This window comes from Uloborus diversus, chromosome 10, assembly GCF_026930045.1.
Source record: "Uloborus diversus isolate 005 chromosome 10, Udiv.v.3.1, whole genome shotgun sequence".
NCBI classification, from domain to species: Eukaryota; Metazoa; Arthropoda; class Arachnida; order Araneae; family Uloboridae; genus Uloborus; species Uloborus diversus.
This window is the reverse complement of record NC_072740.1, coordinates 42164587-42186774: the sequence shown is the minus strand read 5'-3', so window position 1 is coordinate 42186774 and position 22188 is coordinate 42164587. Positions and strand designations below refer to the sequence as shown.

The 22188-nt window shown below is 33.6% G+C and overlaps 1 protein-coding gene across 1 annotated transcript; it reads left to right on the top strand.

Moving 5' to 3' along the window:
- The first annotated feature begins 6450 nt into the window (after positions 1-6450).
- LOC129231692 (uncharacterized) lies at positions 6451-21860 on the top strand. Its single transcript, XM_054866057.1, has 2 exons — positions 6451-6564; positions 20182-21860. The coding sequence occupies exon 2, from the start codon at positions 20212-20214 to the stop codon at positions 21655-21657; it is 1446 nt and encodes a 481-aa protein (XP_054722032.1). The 5' UTR covers positions 6451-6564; positions 20182-20211; the 3' UTR covers positions 21658-21860.
- The last annotated feature ends 328 nt before the right edge of the window (positions 21861-22188 follow it).

Sequence of the window (22188 nt, the reverse complement as noted above, 5' to 3'; positions counted from 1 at the left end):
TTTGCTGTATTTTTCCCAATCCCGTAAGTTTTAAATGATTTTTTCATTAAAAAAAAGAATAGAACAAATTTTTTCGAAGACTACATGTCTTTAAAATTTTTTTTTAAAAATCCCCGTTTTGTAATCCGGACAACTTTTCTGTTGCTGGCGAAAGAAAGCGTCTTTTAGTTTTGTTTAAAGCCATGTTTTTTACCTTTTTTATTTATTTTTAATGTGTTGACTGCTGTCCGTTTTTGGATTGAGCCTAAAACGGGTAATGATATCATTAAAGCAATATAAGGGTTTCCCTGTAAGTGGGGTATGGAATATCCCCAAGCCTGGACCCCCAATTTTCGGAGGTCCGGAGGCTTCTCCCCCGGAGAAAATTTTGAAAAATAGGTATAAAATTCTGCATTTAGAAACCTTATAAGGATTGATTGGAACAAAAGAAATTAGGAAAAAAATAGGCGAACAAAACTTTCATTTTGAGTTTCTTTTTCAAATTAAGATAATTAAACTTTTTTGTGTCGATAAATCAATGACAGCAGTTGACAGACAAAAAGACTAAAAAAGGAGAAAATATAATGCATTGTTACTTGGTCACATTGGCTTTCGGTACGATTAATTTTTGATTAACCCTCCAATTCACAATAGATACAACACTGAATTAAATATAAAATGATCAATAGTAAAAAATGCTTTAAAAGAAATGGTGTACAGATTTCGAAAATGGGAAACGTAAGAGTAACATATTACCTATTTTTACTGTTTGATCTATATATAGAAAGGTGACGGTGTTTCTTTATTTCTTTGTACCCGATGGCCATAAGTCCCCATGGCACCTACAGCTCTGAAACTTGGCACAAAATTCGAACGTAACCCGGGAGTCTGCACCTCGAAGCCGAAATTCTAAATTTCGAATGAGTTTTTTCTAATTAACTAATTAAGCTAAATTCCGGCTAATTAGGGGGTAAAAAATCCCCCCACCCCAAAACATTATATATCGTTGGAAAGGGTTTTCCTTCTCAAACAAGATAATGTTTGTTCCATTTTTTTTCAGTTAATTAGAACAGGAGGTATAAGAGATTCTAAATGAGCCAATTTTCAAGGCTTCTCTTTCGAGAAATTGCTATAACACTAGGTCCATTTTCAAGGCATTTTTTCAATTATTTTCTTTTTGAACATTTTGGAGGAAGTTGCCTTTGTTACTTATGAATATTTTACTGTTATTTAAACTGCATTTTAAATTCATTGTGTGTATGTTAATTGATTTTCTTTTTAATTAGAAAGTCGCTTGGTGAATTCGGCGATGAATTATGGAATTTTTTACATTTGAAAGCAACTACAAATGTAATTTGGATATAATTTGCTTTTCTTTAATTCAACGGATTTTCTTTAAATTTTTAGCACAGGCATCGCTGTGCGAGTACTACTAGTAAGAAATAAAATGAAGCAAACTTTGCTTAGGAGTTTCAAAGACTTAATCTAGTTATTTTCAAGGACTTTAGATTTGAACGTAATAAACGAAAACAAATTAATTTAAAGTAATCGTTATTTTAAATTTATATTCTTTTATTTAAAGTGTTGAAAACAACAAAATTTTAGCAAACACATGATGATTTAAAATATTAAACTGTTCTGTAAATATATAAACAGTTCTTGTCATTGTTGGTTCAAAACAGATGTAATTCCACGCTGTATAATAAATGACTCGTAATTTTTCTCTGAGACGAAATTGCGAATAGAAAGATTATCTAATTGGTTGAAAAAAACATGGCTGCGTCTTCTGTTATATAGAAAGTGGCGGGAAAATTAACAGTAAACACGAAGGGAAAATTTAGAGAGAGAGAGAGAGAGAGAAGAAAAAAAAATTCTTAGCAGGCGTTTACATGTTTCCACAACCGGTATACATCCTATTCTTCGGATGGAGTCTTTTTCTTATGAAGGAAGGGGTCAGTGTAATATTTCCCAGACAGCTTTAGATGGCCATAAAAAACATCCCCACCCCCAATATACCGCTCCTTATAACAGAATTCCAGGAAACATCAATTCCCAACAGAGATAGCGGGAGATACCACCTGCCCTTACCTCACTGGCCCTTACGGCTTCACTTTGGGCGAAGGACTACCCCACAAGATACGGCAATAGTTCGACAAGAAAAGAGTGACCACCACTGATCTGGTGATCACGGGAAGAGGAAAACCATCTAATCATCATCCTCTCCCGACCATCTCCCCCCAATTGCAGTTCTTTCAATGGTCTAAGACAACTGACTGACTCTAAATACACGAGAATGGCCGGCCTAGCTAATTTTTTTTGCTTTTATTTCCTCTTTTTTTTTTTTTTTTTTTTTTGCAAAATAAAACTGACTTTGAAAAAAGAAAACGGCCCAAGTTAGATACGGTCCATGTGGAATTTTCCACATAGCTAGTCCGCCCCTGCAAAATATCATGTTGTAATCACAAAGATTACTTTTTGCTGATGCTCAATGTAAGGCCCCTATAGGGGTTCTAGCTCAATGCGGCAGAGATAATTGACTATTAAAAAATGTCGATCTGAGAAAAACCCTAAGTTGGGACCAACTTTCGGAATTTTTGTGGGTCACAAAAAAATTTTCTGGGAGAAAAGAAAAAGTATGTGTCTTCAAAAATCATCCAAAGAAACCACTGTAAAATTTTTAGCGAAATCAAAAATGGCATGTATCTGACCTGCCTGACTCTTATAAAAACTCGCTCTTAATCGTCCAAAAGCGCTCACAGTAGTGTAGTTTCACCTGGGAACATTCTTTTAAATACAGGAACCGATTCTCTAATGCAAGATTTTGCCACCTAGGAGCGCCGCGAAACATGGAAAGGTTTCATTATTTAAGTACCCAATTATTTGCTACGTTATTGCCAACTTTTGGCGGCGCCCCTGTAGAGGTGTTACCACTCCCAGAGGTTTTTTTTTTTTTTTGTAAATCATACTAAAAAAAATTACCCCCTTAGTGGGGACACTTTGGTGAAGGGCGCATATGACGCACCAGGACACTAACCGGTGTCCCGCCAGGCCAGGCCACCCCTGTTTCCCTTAGTCAAAAGTACAACTTTTATTCACTGAAATCGATAGAACTAGCAAAAAAAACATGGAACGAGAAAAAAACTTTTATTTTTCCTACGCTTAACTTTTAATAATTTTTTTTAAATGTCCAATTTTGAACATAAGGAGTGGTCTTTATGGCGTCACAAATGATGTTGCTTTGGCGCATCTCCACAGGCGCACAGTGGAGTATTTGACTGAAAATCCTGGCCAAAACTAGTTTGAAATTTTCACTCTTCTGAAGGCGACACCCTTGTGTGCGTTTGTGCGCTGTACGGCGAAGCTATCCCACTTATAGACACAAAACTTAGTATACAAGTTGTCTGAAATGTCTGATGTTACAATTTGAAACTCGATTTTTAAAATTTGAATTAGAAAATGAAATATTTAATATTTTATCCACGGTTTAGACTTTTGCATGTTTACGACCGTAAAAACGATCCTAGTAAACGTAGAAAAAAACCCAATGCATCACTAGATAGGAAAAATAATTTTCTTCAAGATTATGGTTTGTTTGATGTTCTAACGTAATTAACCGAATTTCTAAGAATTTACAAAGGGAGGTCACTTTTTCGACTTTTTTCAATTATTCAATCAATGTAAACTAAAATTCTTGCATCCAATATTCTAATAATGTTATGGCTCTGAAACTTTTTAAGGAAATAATATAAACATCTTACCTTCATTTACAGCGAAAACGGTGAAGTTATGTTCTTTCACTGATTTATAATGATTTTTTTTTTCAATGAGTTGAGATAAAAATTTTCAATAATTTTCACTCGATCCGAAATGGATGCCACTGTTGGCTCTTTGCCAAAATGCTTAGACAAGTGATAAGTAAACATGTTCGATGCGAATGGCTGTTTTCCTTTGAAGATATGTAATTAAATGCACTGTTAGGGGGGGGGAAGCAAAAAGCGGTTAAAAAATCCTAGTATTCTGTACAAAACACTAATTTGAAACCAAAAAAATAATCAATTTTATTCTTTTCGTTTGGTTTCAATCATTAAAACCCTGAGTTAATCATGCACAAAAAGAATTAAAGACAAGGGTTTCGGGGTTACAAAGAACCTTTTTTCTATTAAAAATAAATAAATAAATAAATGAACTAGGATATTATAACTGTAAAAACACTCGAAAATGGATATTCAAAAGCTCTTTGTTTTTGAATTGTATATATTGTACTCGTACCTTGGGTCGATTCTTAGTTTGACATCGCGTGATGTGTCCGCTAAAAATTGTACGAACAAACTTGGAACTTAAATTTTATATAACTTTAATTTCACAATGAGTAGGTAAAATGTCTTAAATATGGATAGCTCGCTAGCGTAGGAACGTTAGGAGACAATTACAATTGTCTCCTAACGCTAGCAAGTGGGGGGGGGGGGGTATTTTCCCCCTTTTGCTACGTATAAGGGGGAAAAGACCCCCTCCCCCGGCACATTATTTGCAGCAATGATCTGAAAAAATATAAATATTTATTTATTTCATCTAAAATCTCAATTTTAAGGAAGAGCAATTTTTCTAAGCGGGATCACAAAATAATTTATTAACTCATTAACGTACATGAGAAAATTAACATAACTGAACGCAAACACATGTTTTAGGGGTGCAATGAACCTCTTTAGCGATGCATAAAGGTAAGCGTTTCGAAATTAATTAGAGGATTCTCATTCCATTACTTACATCTTTACACATTGATGAAGCGGTTTCTCGTAACCATGAAACTCATGTCTGAAATTTTATTGTTGTTTGTGCGCTCAAATATGTCGATCTTTTCATTCAGTAGTACTTATGATAACTTTTTTACAAATTTATAAATCTTTGTTGGTAAATTCAGTTTAAAATCATGACTTGTCACAAAAAGATCGGATTATGCACTTTTTTTTAAAAAAAATCATTAAAAAAAAGGGCAGTTGTAGGCGGAAGATTTTTTTGCTGAAGTTAGTACTAGAGACTTTGCCAAATACGATGCAACTTTCAAAACAGCCCGACCGAGCCCGACACCCATTTAAAAAGCTTTCTCTACTTATAAATTAAGGCGAAAAGCCTTTAAAAACCTCATGTACCAAGTTTTCTTTATTTTTTTTCACAAAAAGAAACTAAAAATATTTACTTTGATTTATAATTAGCACTAAGCCCTGACATTTCTTTATACCGTAAAATTGGTTTGGTTCAATTCCATTCATTTAGAAAGCCACAAAAAAATCTACATTGAAACGTAATAATTAAGCTGAAACGTAACAAAAAAGCGAAAATTCTTATAGAAATCTCATCTTTCAACGAGGCTATGAGCAATTGTATGTGACTCAAGTTTCCAAAACAGGTGCCGATCGATGCACCAGTTAGTCAACTATCATGGAATAAATTTTCATAAAAATCGGGTAAATTTTTAATTTTGGACTTTTGGCCAGGATTTTCAGTCAAATACTCCACTGTGAGGCGCACTGAATGTTTACGCTTGGTGTCTACCGCGTTTCCACGTTTCCATAATCAAGAAGTGAATTAAATATTGCGCTCTACGCTTCCTGTCAACCATGTTGCCAGTACACGTGAGTAGAGATGCGAATTAAATATTGCGCTCTGCTAATGGCATTAGTGGATGGCATTTCATCATTTTTGATGCCATATGCAGAAGCGTAAACAATGAAATATCACCTTGTTTTAAAAATTGTTAAAAAATATTAAACTTTGTCAAATTATTTTTAAAAAAATACTTTTACATTTTCGGAAGAAATCCCATTATGAACGATATGACTTGTCTCAGTGCTAGTATTAAAGTGCTAAATATTCAAATAAACAATTTAAATCCTCAACTGATTTTTAAATCGTGTAGGAAAAAGTTTCTAAGGGCCGTGGTAGCCCGATCGCTAGAGTGTCAGATTCGGGGCCGGAGGGTTCTGAGTTCGAACCTCGATGGTCGAAGATCCACCGTCGTCATTAAAGGGGACTGGGCGACGTTAAATATGCTCGTGGTCTCAATGTCCTCCAAGTGAAACGATACCTCTGGGGCGCTAGCACCAGGTAGATATTAGCTTCTGGTCTAGTTCTAAATTCTCATTAACTGTTCGATCTGGTGATGGTGCTGCTATCTATCGGTATAAAAAAAAATAATGGAGGCAAGGCACTTAGTATGCAGTCCTCGACATAAATACAGTTGTAGTCAGTTGTGACTCGGAATCGAAAAAGTTTGTAATGTCAACAAAGTTTTCTTTTCTTCGCGAAATGGACTATTTAAAACGTGATTAGTTTCCAAGATCGGCAACCATACCTCAGAGCTGTATGAATGGCTTTTGCATAGTCACGTGATAATTAACCTTTGGCCAATAGGAATAAGGAGCCGGTTCGCCCTGTAGGAACCGTAGGAACATGCAGAACATGAAACTTTTTTGAAACAGATGAAGACGGAACGAACAAAGGAACAACGAGTAGTAAAACCTATATTAGCTGTGAAACACCTCTTGATGCAGTATTCTGCAAAGGAAGAATAAGACACACATGAGAATCGTGAGTTATTTATATCGAATTCAATTCGACATTTGAATTATTTTTAAACTATAAACCTATCCAGAGTTTCGCGTAATTTTCAAAGTTTGTTGTCTCCGTTTTATTGCAATTTTTCTTAGTTTACTAGAACTAGGCCACGAAACTTCGGCCAACGAATGGATCTGTACATATTGAGCTATTTAGCATTGCACTTATAATACTATACATTTTACTATTCTTAATTTCATACTACGTTTTCAGCTTAATATCTTCTTCAAATTTGTTTCACTAATTATAGTATAGTAGACCCTCATTTTATGCGGTTTAAGATTTGACACCATTATTTTATTTTACGAGGGTGAGTTTCGATTTTGCGCTGGTGCGGCATTGCAAAGAAATAAAATTTTAAATTCATTCAAAATCTTAACTCCTAAGATTGCAGACAACATGCATTAAACTGCCTTTTATCGTGCTTGTAAACAAGCTTGATCCATTGGAGACATTTTTTTGTGATTGGTTTCAGAACTCTTTCCAGGAGTTAGGTTATTATTAAACTCAACATTTTGAGAGTTCCCTCAAAGAAGAGCTTTTAGAGTGACAAGGAAGAACGAAATTAATGAGGATACTGACATGGATGACATGTTACCCAGAGTTTACTCACTGAATACAGATACAAAAATAACTTTTGGAGGGGGCCCAGAAATCGAATAGCGCCCCCCTCCCCCCCAAAAAAACATCATATATATTTTTCATACCAAAGTTTTCATGACTTTTTTTTTAGGATCATCCAAACAAATATTATGCACTAATACTAATATGCTTTGAATCTGGACGTAAAATATCTTTAACATTTCAAGCGAATTAAATACTAAACCAATATTGATTATAACACGAGGGCAAGATTATTAAATAAACTGATACACCTTATTTGAGTTTTTATAAATTAATTCTTATTTTAACTATAAAGTAGTACTTAATTAAGAAAATCATAGCTTCATAACACATAACCTGTATAAAATAATTCAGAAACTATTTCTTTGCGAATTTTATAGCAGTTACTGATTTGTTTTTAAATCCATGATAATAAAATCTCACCTGTCCATCATTCAATTAATGCAAACGCTCAGGCAAGTGGAATTTATTCAGTTTGAGTTAGTACAGGCGAACCTCCATGTATCGAACTTCCACATATCGAAATTTTCTATACATCGAAAGCCAAATTTCTATGTTCATTACATAGAAAAATTGTTTCTATATATCAAAAAAATCTATGTATCGTTTTTTTTTTCTTTTTTATTGAGACATTTGTAGGTTTTTTTTCCACTTTAGATTTTGTCTCATGAAAAATGAAGGTTAGGGGAGAAAATTATTTTCACTAAAGATTGCACTGTGAAACTCATAAGGATTCTGGGGTTGAGGGGTATGTAGATTGTTGTTATAATCTGGAATTCTTAAATTTCTTCAAGTTTTTTTCAAATCTTAGCTGTAACCAGTGAGATTGTAAAATCAGTTTCAAGTTATCCCTTTTGTCTGTTGATTATCATTCCTAGTCTTTCTAGCTGCAGTCAGAGTCGGCCTTAGCACATGCGGGGCCCAATCGGAGAATTCTGGCGAGGCCCTTTAAAGAATGTTTGTTTAAACTTGAGCAGTGCCGCCAATTTTTCTGATTCGGGAAAGGATTCGAAACTGCCTTCAATTATCCATCTTCCTTCAAATTTCTACGTCACGGTTGATTTTTACTTTTTTTTTTCTTAAGAAATGAATGAATGAATGGCCACAAAAATAAGTGTACCTACATTGTAAGAATGTAAGATATAAGTAGTTGTGAGAATCTTTATGCCTAATCACAGGCAGGGCCGTGCCGTCCCTATGTGCAAGGTTGTGCTGCGTACGCCAGAGTCAAAAATGCTCCAATTGGAGGAAAAAAATCTCCGACCAAAAAAATGAAGTTGAACTTTTCATTGTATCAAAAGGTGGAGAAGAAATTATACTGCTCGTTGAAACAAGCCATCTGTCTTGCTGCCTTTAAAAAGAAAAATTATTGCCTTGTGTCTAAACACAGGGGTGCCCACCTAGGAGGGGTGATGGCGCAAACTGTGTCATTGAAATTTTTAGTGGGGAGGGGGGGGTTTGATGGGTATTTTTCACTTTTGGATAGTCTTCTCAATATTTAGAGGGGTGCACCCTTTCTCTTAAGGGGAATGGAAACCCCTGCTAAACATGCTTTTCAAAAACGCAATCTTTTACACTGAAAACACATGATGCTAATTAAAGCCCACATTTTTCTTCGTAATGTGGAACTGTGAATACTATTTCGTTATGTCTAGTACACAAGGTTGAGTACAAAGAATTTAACTATTCCCCACTAGGTTCTTGTGATCCATGGCGTAGCCAGGATTTCATTTCGGAGGAGTTTCGATAAAAACCTATCCAGTACCAGCTGTCCTCATATCCGATTTTGCTAAAGATCCTTTAAGAAGCTAATATTTCTGATTTTTTAAATGTTTTTCAGACGTTCCAAGACCATGCTTTGACTTTGAAGTTTCTTCTTACCAAGAGGAATAATTGTCTTTAGTTGTAACTTCATTTTTTTTTTTTTTTTTTTTTTTTTTTTTTTTGTGAAACCATTACGGTTTTTTTTTTTTTTTTTTTTTTTGTGGAAAAAGGAGGACAAGTATGTTTTCAAATTTGATTGATCCTTGCTTTATATAAGAAGTAGAGGAATTATATAAAATTATATGCACTTAAATTCAAGGGTTTTTTTTGTAATATGCAGGAAAACTATATCTATAAAAATTAGATTTTTAATTTTTGAAGTTTCTTACTCATTTCGGGGAGGTTCCGGACTTACTGGATCCACCATTGGCTATGCCATTACTTGTGGTGAATGTGTTGTATTATTATTTGCGCAATACGTATTTTTGTGATTTTTAACTATTGTTTGTGGTAATCCGACTGCTTCATGCTATCATACCTAAAAATAAAAAAATATGTATTTGCATAATATTTACTTGTGCCTAACATTTATATATTGTAGAAAATAACTTTTAAATATTAATACCCCCCCCCCCCTCACCCTTTTCTTCAACCATTTGTGTCTTCAATTTAAAAAAGAGCTTTGGACGACGATGTATTTGTTTTAGATATTAAATTCAATGCCTTTTAATGATTCTGTACTTCAGAATTATGTACACTTTTTGCAGAAAAAAATTTGAATTTCAGTTTTTAAGGTGGAATATCCTCTATATTATTATGCTTCAATTTATAAATACAGTTGGACACTGATCTAATGAACCTCTATTTAATGACTTTCACGATTTAATGAAATTTTTCCTTTTCTCGACCTAAAATGAAGGCAAAAACCCCTATTTACCGAATAATAAACCCCGAATTAACGAATTATTTTAACGGCTGAAATAAATATTTTTTGTTAGTTTGAGTTATAAATATTGGATTGTTTTCCAAATGGTATATCGATCTTGTCCAAAGCATAAAAAGACTTTTCGTGGAATCAGCAATTTTTGATGGACAAGGGTGCAAACTAATGAATAGAGATTCTGATGCAAAAAGCACTAATTGAACTCCTATGAAAACCTACTTTTTCTAATGCTTTATACGGCCTGGAAACTAAAAACATCTCTCATATGCAACAGGCTGTAATTGACACAGTAATTTCTTCTCTCCATAAAGTCGAAAGTCAGTACTTTAAAATTTCAATGTAATTAGTGTGTAATAAGTCGCGGAATGCTGAATAAAAAGAGTATATTTTGTAATTATGAGTATGTATGTGCAGCTGCATATTAAGACTTTTAGATAAGGTAAATGCAATTTTTATACATTTTTTGCATTACGAATAACCCCGATTTAACGTATACAAGTTTCGGTCCTGCTGAATTCGTTAAATCGAGGTCCGATTGTACAGTCAGTACCTTGTTGTCATGTTTTGACAAGCATAAAAGTTTAATTATTCATCAATTAGAAATAAGAGAGATATTTAGAGCCACATTAACTTTATTATTTGAATTTTTTTTTCCAAAACGCATTAGCATATCAGATGAGCTACTGAACTTGAAATAACTTTGAGATATGAAGTAAAAAGGTACACTGTATTCCAAAATTTTAATAACACTTTTTTAAAATAAATTAAATTTCAAACCAGTTTTTCCCACATTATATTTGACTGCAACACCTCACTCCAAGTGTTAGCTAGATTTTTCCCGAACTCCACTGCATAAAGGTGCTCAAAAGACATTTGCACGACGGCGCCGATCAAGCTTGGCGTGGACCAGATCACAGGCGGTTGGTGCAGGAGAAAATGGGGGGGGGGCAAAGAAATGTGGGGGTTAGGAAGCCCTTCAAGTTGTGCATTGATTCTTATTTTTACAATGCCGCACCAAAAATTTTCTGCATGTTTCAATCGGGGTTCGCCGATATATATCACGATTTATGTCCGATATTTATTTTTAAAATATCATATTTTGATATTTTCAATATTTATTTTTTCAACTATAGTATTTTAAAAACAAAAGTAAGTTAATCATAGTAACATTGTTCATTTATTATTAAAAATAACCAAAAAGTTATTTACTATATTTTTATAATGTATAATACATCACTAATATAACAAAGTAATAAATTCCTTTTTTAGGTACAGATGTGATATACCCCCCCATTTAGCGACATTCGATTTTTTTGCACAAAATTAAAGTATTTTTCTCGCCAATGAGGTGATAATTTTTTATGCATGGCATCCCTGGCCAAACTAACCTGTGTTTAGCAACCCGAAGGCGATCTTACAGATCTGTTCAAACTTGTTTACTTGGGTTGTTTGGGTTTCACGCAGGAGAGATACGTGGTGTTGTTTCGTGCAATATACCTTACAGGAATGCTTATTTTGTGTTAGTTTAAATTCAGTAGTTGTGTTTTGAAGTAAAAACATTAGAAAATGCCAGTTTCTTCAAACTTGAATGTTAATTAAAAGTTAACTCCAACGTGGTGTGTATCTGTAACGTGCCATTGTCATATGATGTATTGTTTTAGACTGAGTGTGAATATTTATACCATATAAAAAGGTAAGTTCTTTATTTTAGAATTCAAGAAAAACCTCTCACTTCCAAAATTCTTTGTTTTTACAAATCCTTGAGGGGTTCTTGTAGTTTTTAACTTTATTTTTACTGTATGTAAATTAATTTTACAGAAATAGTACGGTTATTTTGTTCTAAAAGTTAATTCTTATCGATGCCACGAATTATTTAGACATTCTATTAACGTGCCTCCTTTAGGTACTGAATTTTATGTTAACAATTCAAAGTTCTTTCGGTTGTACTCTTAAAAATGCTGAATTTTATTAATAAATCTGCACAATAATGGTGCATATTTCACACTTAAAACTGTGTCATTATTGTACACTGAACGGAAGGAGCCACCCTTGGGTGTCATGAAAATATACATAACTGTGACCATACTCCGACTGTAATGTATATTAACAGTCGGAGGGATAACGGACCGAGCGGAGCGAGGTCCTGGCGAGCCAGAGGTCTCATAGTACTTTCTCGTAATGAGACCGAGGCAGGGCCGGTGAGCCGAGGTCTCATTACGAAAGTACTATGAGACCAAGGGCTCGTATCCCGGAGAAATGATGAAAAAAAAATTAATGCATTAATTTCGACTTGTAATTAATGCAATAATTTATTTCATTGTATTTTAATATGTTTACAAAAAACCCCGGCCCTGTACATTTTTGAAGCATATATTCGTGATGTTTTTTGTTGTGCTTTTATGTTGTTTTTATATATATTGTGTTCTGAAGTGCTTTGATCATGTTTTTTTATCTGATTTTTTCCTGTTGGCGCTAAAAAAGCATCGCTAGGAACGATGTATGACATATGTCGTCATACATCGTTTTCTTGGCGACGCTTTCTTGGCGCCAACAGGAAAAAGTCGCCAAGGGTAGGGTATATCACATCAGTTCCCTTTTTTTCTTGTGTTTTATATGCATAAAATTATTGGTAATTTAACAATTGGGTCATTCCATGCGAAATGAGCAAAATTCGCAAAAAAGTGGTGGCCGCATGGTAACAGATTTTTATGAAATTTGGTATACATGTTCCTTTTATGCCTATATAAAAATATCTAAAATATTTTTGCTTAAAATTTTTTATTTAAATAGTTACAGTATGCGATTGAAAATTGGTCAAATTGAACAGCATTCTCATCAATGCTAAATGTTGCACCTTTGAAGGCTTGTATCTTGTTAACTATTTAATGAAAACATAAAAGTTATATGTTTTTGCAATCTATGGAGTAGGGTAATCAATCTGATATCAGTAAAATTTTCAAAGTTATTATAGTTAACTTTTAATCGAGTCTCAAAAACTGAAAATATTTCAATTTTCTCATAATTAAGCATTTTATTTTTTAATCTCAATCTTTAAGGAATGCATTAGCTTTGATGAAATTAATACCCAATAATGTGCTAAGTATCATAAAAGAAATACCTTACTTTTGAAGTTGTATTTTAACTCATTTGTCTTCAAAATCAGTTTTAAACTTAGTGACATTTTGAAAAATGATGATTTTCCCCTTCACGTACACACAAAAATTCAAATGAGGGAAAATTCAGACAACTTTAAAATTTTTCATGAATATAGAGCTGTATTTCTACTATTTGCTTGAAGAAACTCGAAATTGGTTTTTGATTTCAAAACGTAAAATAAAATTCAGAAAAATAGCATTTTCTTTCTGTTTTATGGGTCAATCTATACAGGTTCGACGGATGGCTGCGCTCGACCATTTTTAATTTTTTAGAAATTTATATCCCTAAAAGCTGCATATGAAAGATGTTTAAAACCTCTTTTATTTTTTCTTTCAACTTTGATTTTTTGGAGGTCATCAAAAGTGATTTTCGTATTCAAAAATGGGACTTTTAGACCTTTGCATTTTGGCCAAAATCTATTTGAATTATATTTATGTCAGTTAATTTAACACTTTGATGTTAAAGTGCATAAGTTGATGGTCTTACATGCTGAGTTACGTAGCTGTACGTTAATAATTAAAATAATGGCAACAGGTTAGTTCAAGACCAAATGTAAAAATTTTACTTATTTCAAAGGGGGATAACTCGCGTAGGGGACGGAAACACAAAATTAAATACAGCAGAAACTAATCACTGGAACCATGCTAAAAAGAATATGTAACTGTTGCTGTGTGTTTGTGCGCCCTTTATAGATTACAGCCCCTCAAAAATCGGAAAAATGACATTTTTAGACCCCTGTAAACCAAAAGGGGATGGAATTAAAAATAAAATTTCTTGGCCAATGGAATATTCCATTCAAGTACTATACATGTTATACATATTGTTTTTGGTATTTGGTTTGTAAAAAAGAAACAGGTCTTTGAAATTGAGCAATTTTGAATATTCCATTCAAGTACTATACATGTTATATATATATTGTTTTTTGTATTTGATTTGTAAAAAAGATACAGGTCTTTGAAATTGAGCAATTTTGCTAGTCAATTCACACACTAAAACAGAAATTAAAAGTGTGAAAACTTCATTGCACCTTCTTAAATTACATATATTGTGCCCTACATAATACATTATACTGAAAAAACATATTGTAATTTTCAAAATAATTATTTTAATTTTATAACTTAGAAATATTTGAACATGAATGAGTAGTTTACACTGTATGAAACCTGTATGGACTGACCCTTATGTGAAATTACGAGAATTCAAAACACTAGATAAAAGACTCAATGATGCAAAAGCAAGTATAGCTAACATTTATTTCGATTTTTAAAAAATGTACATTTTAGCAAATACTTCATAAACATGCTTTTGAGAAAATGAAACACGAAAGAAATGGTTAGTTTTGCTAAACTTACAATAAAAAGAACTAACTAATGAAATTTTGCCTAAGTTCAAGTTACTCTAGTAACAAAAATATGCTGATACCAATAATTAAAATTTAATAGCATCTAAAAGACACTTCAATATATTACATAAAAAAACTTGAGTGAATTTAGAGCATTCCCTCATCTTCAAAAAAACATCTAAAATAGAGGAAAAACTGAAATTTTCGATTTTTTAAAGTACGATTTCGTCATCAAGAAATTCATAAACAATAACTTAATTAGAGCAGATAGTTAGTTACAGATAGTTTTTCAATCTGAATCATTTTTACTCTTATATTTTCATTAAAAGAGCTAGAAGAGTGATTTGAAATCTGAAGTAAATTGGCAATATTTCAATATTTGTTAATATCTCAGATTCAAAAAAAAATATGAATAAATTTTACTTTGCTTTTTCCCAATAGAGATTTGTTTATAGAATGCGGAAATATTTATTTTTTAAGTGTACGTTTATAACTTATGGAGTTATTGAGTCACAAACTGGCAGCAATGAACTCTGAAAATTTAGGCTTAGCGTAAGCATCAACTTCTAATGTCAATAACAAAGCAACAAACAGTTTTTAAACTTCCATACTTTGCATTCCCTCATAGATATGCATGGTTTACCTAAATAAAAATTTTCATTGAAATCTGTGACATGTCAGCCACAGCTGATTTGCTCATTTCGCATGGAATGACCCAATTTTAACACTAAAAGTGCCTAATTAAATTTTAAACATTGCTCAGAAAAAAATAAAATATGATTGTGCACCGACAAATGTATATTATTTATTTCTGAGTCATATAACTGTAAAAGTAGCTAACAAAAGAAAAATGAGTAAAGCAGCTAATGCTAAATTAACTCCGTTAAAATTAATAAAAATGTAAGCTGACACATTAAATATAAATAATGAAAGAAACCTTAATTTTGAGTCTACATATTGTATTTGTAATGTAAGAAATTTAAGAGTGATTTGAAGATGCATTTACTATTTTGAAGACTTTAGTTTGTGTTAATTGAAAATATCGAATATAAATCAAAATATCTGATATATATCGAAATATCGGATACTTTTGATATTTTCGAAAATATCATGATATTTTCGAACCCCTGGTTTCAATTTTAAAAAGCCAAAGAAACAAGCGGATCCTGAGCTTTTCATTGACTGATTACAGTAATTTCTGGAAGGAACGCTGTGGAGTCTGCGTTTTTAAAAGTTAAATTTTTGTTAGTGACTTTTTTGCAGTTGCGGCGTTTATGATCGACTTTTCTTTTTAGCACCCCAACTTCAATCCTACTGTTTTAATGAAATAATAATGAAATAGATACTGGCACATTCTGATGCAATTATATGTTATTTACCTGTCAATTAGAAGCTTTAATTAAAGCAAACTGCAGACTGTTCAAAAAGTGCAGGAGAAGCCAAATTTCCATGTTTGCCAATTTTTTGTACAGATGATTACAAGTGAAATGGAGCTCTATTTAAACAGAAAGGCAATGTAAATCCTTAAAAGGAACCTAAGGAAGCAAAAAATGAAAAACCTTTTTCATACATAAATATGATTATTGTTCATTCTTAATTGGAAACATGATTATATTCTAAACCATCTTGGATGGTGATAGGAGAAGACATAGGGTTCGGAGACTTTTTCAAAGTCAAAGTTTCAAAATTGCACTTCGAGGCTAGGTTTGATAGCATAAGTTGAAGGAATCGAGTTCAGGACCTCTCCCTCCTCTTTTTTTTTTTTTTTTTGTTAATATCTCTATCTTTTTTATTTGATTAAATTATTGATTTAAATGTTTTGAGAAACTCTCCATCAGTTTTTCTTTTCCAAAATTATTTGATTGCTTGGGTTTTACCATAATGAAATTTTCAATTTCCAGCCTTATATATTTTTATTTGTTTGAAATATAAGCGTTTGCGGGCCCCGTTGAAAAAAACTTTCAACATGTAGAACTGGTATGATTCTTTTCAGCGATAACTTTTCACTTTCTTTTGTTTTAAATGTCATGCCTCCTGAATATCATGCCATCCTGAATGTAAAATTTTTGTTTAATTTCGCTTTCTATATTTAAACACTTATAACTACTGGTGTGACTAGTCATGACATTTTTGAAATCAACTTCTTCTCTTTAAAACGTATTTTGGAAGCACTTATATTTTTTTTTACTTTTCTGCGATTTCCACTATATTTTTATTTAAAAAAAGGTAAAAGAAAAAAAAAAAGATAGAAATGTAATTATGTCAGTCCAATATTCATTTTAAAAAACGAGTTTTTATAGCACTGCTGACACTGCATTTTGAGTCAAAATGCCCGCTGAAGAACAGTTGAAGGGACCGTTGCTAAACTGTGAATATGGTCCATTGAATTCCTTGGGAATAAGAAAGATATTTTTGTTGTCTATATTGAATATTCAGTTGAAGACCTTCTTAGATATTTCTAATCAGCAGAAAGTATAAATTAGAAATAATGTGTTTGAGTTGGAATACAGGTGCATTGATGTCATAAGAGTGATTGATTGATGTTCGAAATAACCAATCAGAGGACTAGAAATGCCTCTTGGTCCAAGCAGTAAGTAAGGGTAGCTTATATGCTACCAAGAGGACCCTACAAAATGTGTTGTGTGAGTTACTCTAATAGTCATCACTGCCGCATGGATGCTATCCTCGAGTTCTTATAATGCTTTCTATAGTAGGGGGTACATAAAGATGATCATTAATGTGGCTCTAAAGCACTACAAGTGAATGAATACAAGTATGAATAAACATCACGCATTTTATTCCACAAAAAAAAAGCCATTTTCTCTAATTTTGTTACCATTTTAAAATACTGCTCTCATATTGCCAACTTGTTAACACAATTGAAAATCTTGATGAGTTTGCAGTTGTTTTCATATCTTCCTCCTCACTGTGTGTGATACTGCTGGATAAATAGCGTTTCGAAAACAAACGAGTTATTTGCAGTGAGCCTGTCATGTTGACATATAACCTGTAGAACCTCTATTTTCACAACCATTGGTAATGAATGCATACTTCCAACTGCAAAAATTAATATGCAGAGTTAAGATGTTAAAAGTTCAAGAGGAAAAATACTCTATAACAAAAAAATCGACTCACCAAGAAGGAGTGATCCCATTGAGACGAAAATTGGTGGATAGGAAGACAATGCACAGAATAGTAAATGATTAAATTCTCAGAACAATTAAATAATTTATGTCATAGTTACAGTAACAAGTTCAATAAGGTATTGACCCGCCTCTAGCCTGGATACAAGCTGAAGCACCGCATGACTTGCACCGATAAAGCCCCCCGAGGGTATCCTGCGGTATTTCTGGCCCAAATTCTCTCCAATTGTTAGACGAGGATATCAACATTCCTTGCCAGATGCAATCGCCATCCCATCATATCCCAGACATGCTCGATGGGAGAGAGATCTGGCGATCTGGCAGGCCACGGAAGAGTTTGACAAGCTTGCAGACAGTCCATAGCAACACGTGCCGTATGTTATCTGGCATTGTCCTGCTGAAAACCAGCCAAGGGTACTGCAGCAGTAAAACAGGTCTTAGGATGTCGTCGACATGCCACTGTGCAGTAAGTGTACCTCTAATTACAACCAAAGGGGTCCAGTTGTCAAAGAAAATAGCACCCCAAACCGTAATGCCTTGTTGAGGGCCAGTGTGGCATGCAAAAGTGAAACCAGGATCCCCCCCCCCTCCCTCTGCCCTGGGTGTCTCCAAACACTTCTTCGATGATCCTCATGTTACAGTTGGAAGCGGGATTCTACACTAAAGACTATACGTCCCCAGTCGGCACCATTTCAACCTGATCGAGCTGTGCACCACTGTAATCGGGCTTGGCAGTGTGTAGGCGTCAGTGGCAGGTGGCGTAATGGTCGGCGCAAGGGTAGATTTCGTTGTCCCAACCATCTGTAAATGGTCATGATGGACACTTGTGTTTGGGTTGAACGTCTGATGGTTCATAGAGATGAAGAAAGCGCTGTGACAGCTGATCTGACAATCACTTTGTCATCACAATCTGTTGTGACCCTAGGTCGACCGCTACCATCTTGACACTGAACTCCGCCATTTTCCATTCATGTTTTCCAGCATCTTCGAGCCGCATCGCTTCAACTCAAATGACGAGCGATTCTCCGATTTGACTAACCAGCCTCTTTCAATCCAATCATACGATCTCTTTAAAACTCTATCAGTTGCTCATAATGAGCACGAACCATGCAACGAGGCATTTTTAAGTAGTTGAAAGGTAATCTGAATCTCAATCAAACGGAAAGTTTTAACAACTGTTGAAGAACTGCTCTTTATATATATCTGCTGAATGGGCAGTTTTGGTGCTCTGGAGATTAAACTATTCATTCATTGGACACCAAATTGTAATCATTTGCATATCTGGTTGAAACACTCATGCATCATACAAAATTTCAAAGCAATCAAATGATTGCTTCTTGGTGCTTCGATTTTTTTTGTTATAGAATGTAGTAAAAAAAATACACAATTCAATTTGTGTACAGCCCTCAGGTTTCTATATTCATATTTAAAGAAACAACAAAGCATTAAAATAAATCCAAACTCAGAAAAGTTGTTATTAGTGCGGCCGATTTGTGATTTATACCAATTTGCACTTGTGGTCGTTTACATGTTTTCAAAAGTCATACATAGCAACTAACAAGGATTTTAGTAGAAGGCAGGACAAATCTATTGAAACATCAGTGAAACGTAAAAATTTATAGCACATATTTTGCTCATTTCGATGTGACTCTGCTTAATTTAGAGGCTAATATACACCTACAAAAGCCGGCATCCCTGAAAACTAATTGATGCGTTCAATTTCCGCCTGTGAACAGGATGTACACTTTTCCATCTTTTAGGTGCTCAGACAATAAATCATGTGTATAGATTTTCCCCCCTCAAATTTAAACGCTTTGAAAGTGTGTTTTGTTGTCACAATATAACATCTGCAGCTGTTTTTAAAAAGCAATGAAAACTTATTATTTATTGTGTTTTTTTTTTTTACTATATCAAGGCTCGATTAATGTTTTTTTCACAGGGAGGGGATATGTTTCCATCTCATATTCTTTCAGTCCCATTTCTATGCATTAGGATTTTGAATTGAAACACTAGAATATTTCCTTGAATTTGGTTGAAAATATTTGGAATTATTTTGTCTTGTTTTATGCTGATGATATTCTTTGATTAAATGTGACTGTAGATGCCTGGAGACTGTATAAAAAGTTAGATTTCATATTTTTTCACTTGATTTTCAATATCTTAACTCAACAGTTTCATTGTTGGAAGTGGAAGAATGCACGTAGGATTAATGGTTGCAAAAATATGCATGAACACACCATAAAATTTCAACTTGAAGGAAAGTTGTTAACATTTTTTTTATTTCAAAACTGTTGATTGATATGTAAATAACAACAAATTTAAATTGCAAAAAGTTTTACAAAAATACAGTTGGCTTTCTGTTTAAAAACTTTCAAGGGATCACAAAAAACCGTCTAAGTAGAAAGCGTCCTTAAATAGAATGCTTTTAACACTATTATGGTTCTCCTAAAAGGTACCACACACTCCTTAGTTTAGCATGGTGCTGGTGATATTCCCCCCCCCCCTCTCTTTTTTGGTCAGATGTTTCAAGAACAAGAGGTTAAACTTTTTGTTTTCAGTTAAAGCATAAGTATTTTTGTGTCTTTTTATTGACAATGCTCTTATTTTTCTATGCTTAGGTGCATCCGTTGAAAGGTGAATAAGAAGATATGGATGCCAAAGATCGAGTTTCCAGTTCACAATTAAATGAGAGTAAAGTAGATGATGAATCATGTATCAAAGAGGTAACTCAACTGCCTTTAAACATGGGCGAAAAATTTTATTTGCAATATTATATCTTGTTTGAAAATAAATCAAACAACTGCTGGTTAAATTCTGCATTAGCCTTGTTGCTGAACAGTCAAACTTTGTACTGTAATTTAAAATCTAAAAATGATACTGTCCTGGTAAAAATTCTGCAACATTATCGTGATATAATGATGTACCTACTATCCCCTACAAAAACTTTGAACGGGCTTAGACTATCTGTTGCTTCAAACAGAGTAAAATTTGTGCAAGAACTTGCTCTTGCATATTTGCAGCCATTGCTTAAATGTAAGGATGGAAAGCCAGACTCAGCTTTCAATGCTGTAATGAACTTGATTGGAAGTGATGTAAAAGCACAGAATCTTTTTGTCGCATCATTCAATCGCGGAATGAAATGCGACAATTGTAAAATTGTGAGAACAAGGAACGATAAAAAGTCAGTGATAACCTTAACAAAGGTGGAAAGTTTCAATGGCTCTAATCCTGTATCTTTATGTGCTTGTCCAGAATGTAAAGTTCCAGACCAAAAAATGTTCCTTCACTATCAATCACTGCCTCCCTGTTTGTTATTTCACTTCGAGAATGGTGCTGGAGAAGGGATTCTTGAACAGATGGATTTCCAAGTTGGTGCGCGCACTTATCACCTTTCTGGTGTTATCACTTTACAAGATAAACATGGTCCCATTCCTCATTTTGTAACGTGGGTTAGAAATCCAGATACAAATCAATGGTTACAAAGCAATGATTTGGGACCTAGGCTCACATCTTTCGAAAGTTCCAACCCAGGAATTAATCTGAATATAATTCATATGCTTTGTTTCGAAGCATTGGATCAAATGGGGGTTATAACCAACTTTAGTGGACTTATTTCAACTAATAACATGCCTTGCAATTATGCTAAAATTCCAGAAATAACACTTTCTGATGACAATGAGGAAAAGAGTGCTGGTCAAAACCAGCTGAATTATAGTTCTACAGCAAATAGCAAGAACTTTCTTGAAGAGGAAAGCACAAACAGAGCTGTCAGTATTTTGAGTCCATCAGTATCTGAGGAGTCTATAAATGCTGTTTCTGGCGCTGAAACTTTCGTAGAGAAAGAAAAATGTGTATTAAGTGGAGCATCTTCATCAGGCGCCACTGCCTCCAGTTCTAGTGGTCCCCGAATTGAATCGAATGATAAAAATGCAATTGATGAAAGCAGTAAAAAATTGCCTAAGAAAGAAGGGAGTAACCCCAAACCAAAAGCGGTGCTAACAGAATATGAAGAACGTCTTTTAAACATGACAGTTGAGGATGTACTGCTTAATACTGTATTCCCCTATTTTGGCCTTGGAAAAAAGGATGACTGATGTTGAACTACAAAGGAAAAGATTTGTCCAATACAAAAAGAGTGTACTAAGTAAATATTTTTGTATTTGGATTGCTACTTAAATGAGATTTTTATTGTTCATGATTTTTTTGGTATAAATATATAATCTAGTATGTTGTCATTCCTTCATATGAAATTGTCATTTTCAACAACTTGATGTAAAAAATGCATCCTATTCTTATTAAAAACCAAAAAGTTAAATTGTCTTCATTGTTGAGAGTGTGTGTTTTTTTAATACATTTTATAAAAAATTGAATCAGTTAAAAATTAACTCTAGGCTTTTCTTTGCATTAAGCATTGTTATCTATTTCATTTGTTTTCATTTGATTTATTCAATCCCCCTTTTTTTTTTTGGAGTAGTGTAACGAAATTTGCTTGATTGTGACTGTTGTCAACAGAAAGCCTAACAAACGATAAAGCATTATTAGCAAACAGTTTATCACCAGGCAGTAGTGTAGCACAGGTTATTTCAGAGGGTGATGCCTAAACTACCTGATTTTATTTTTTAATT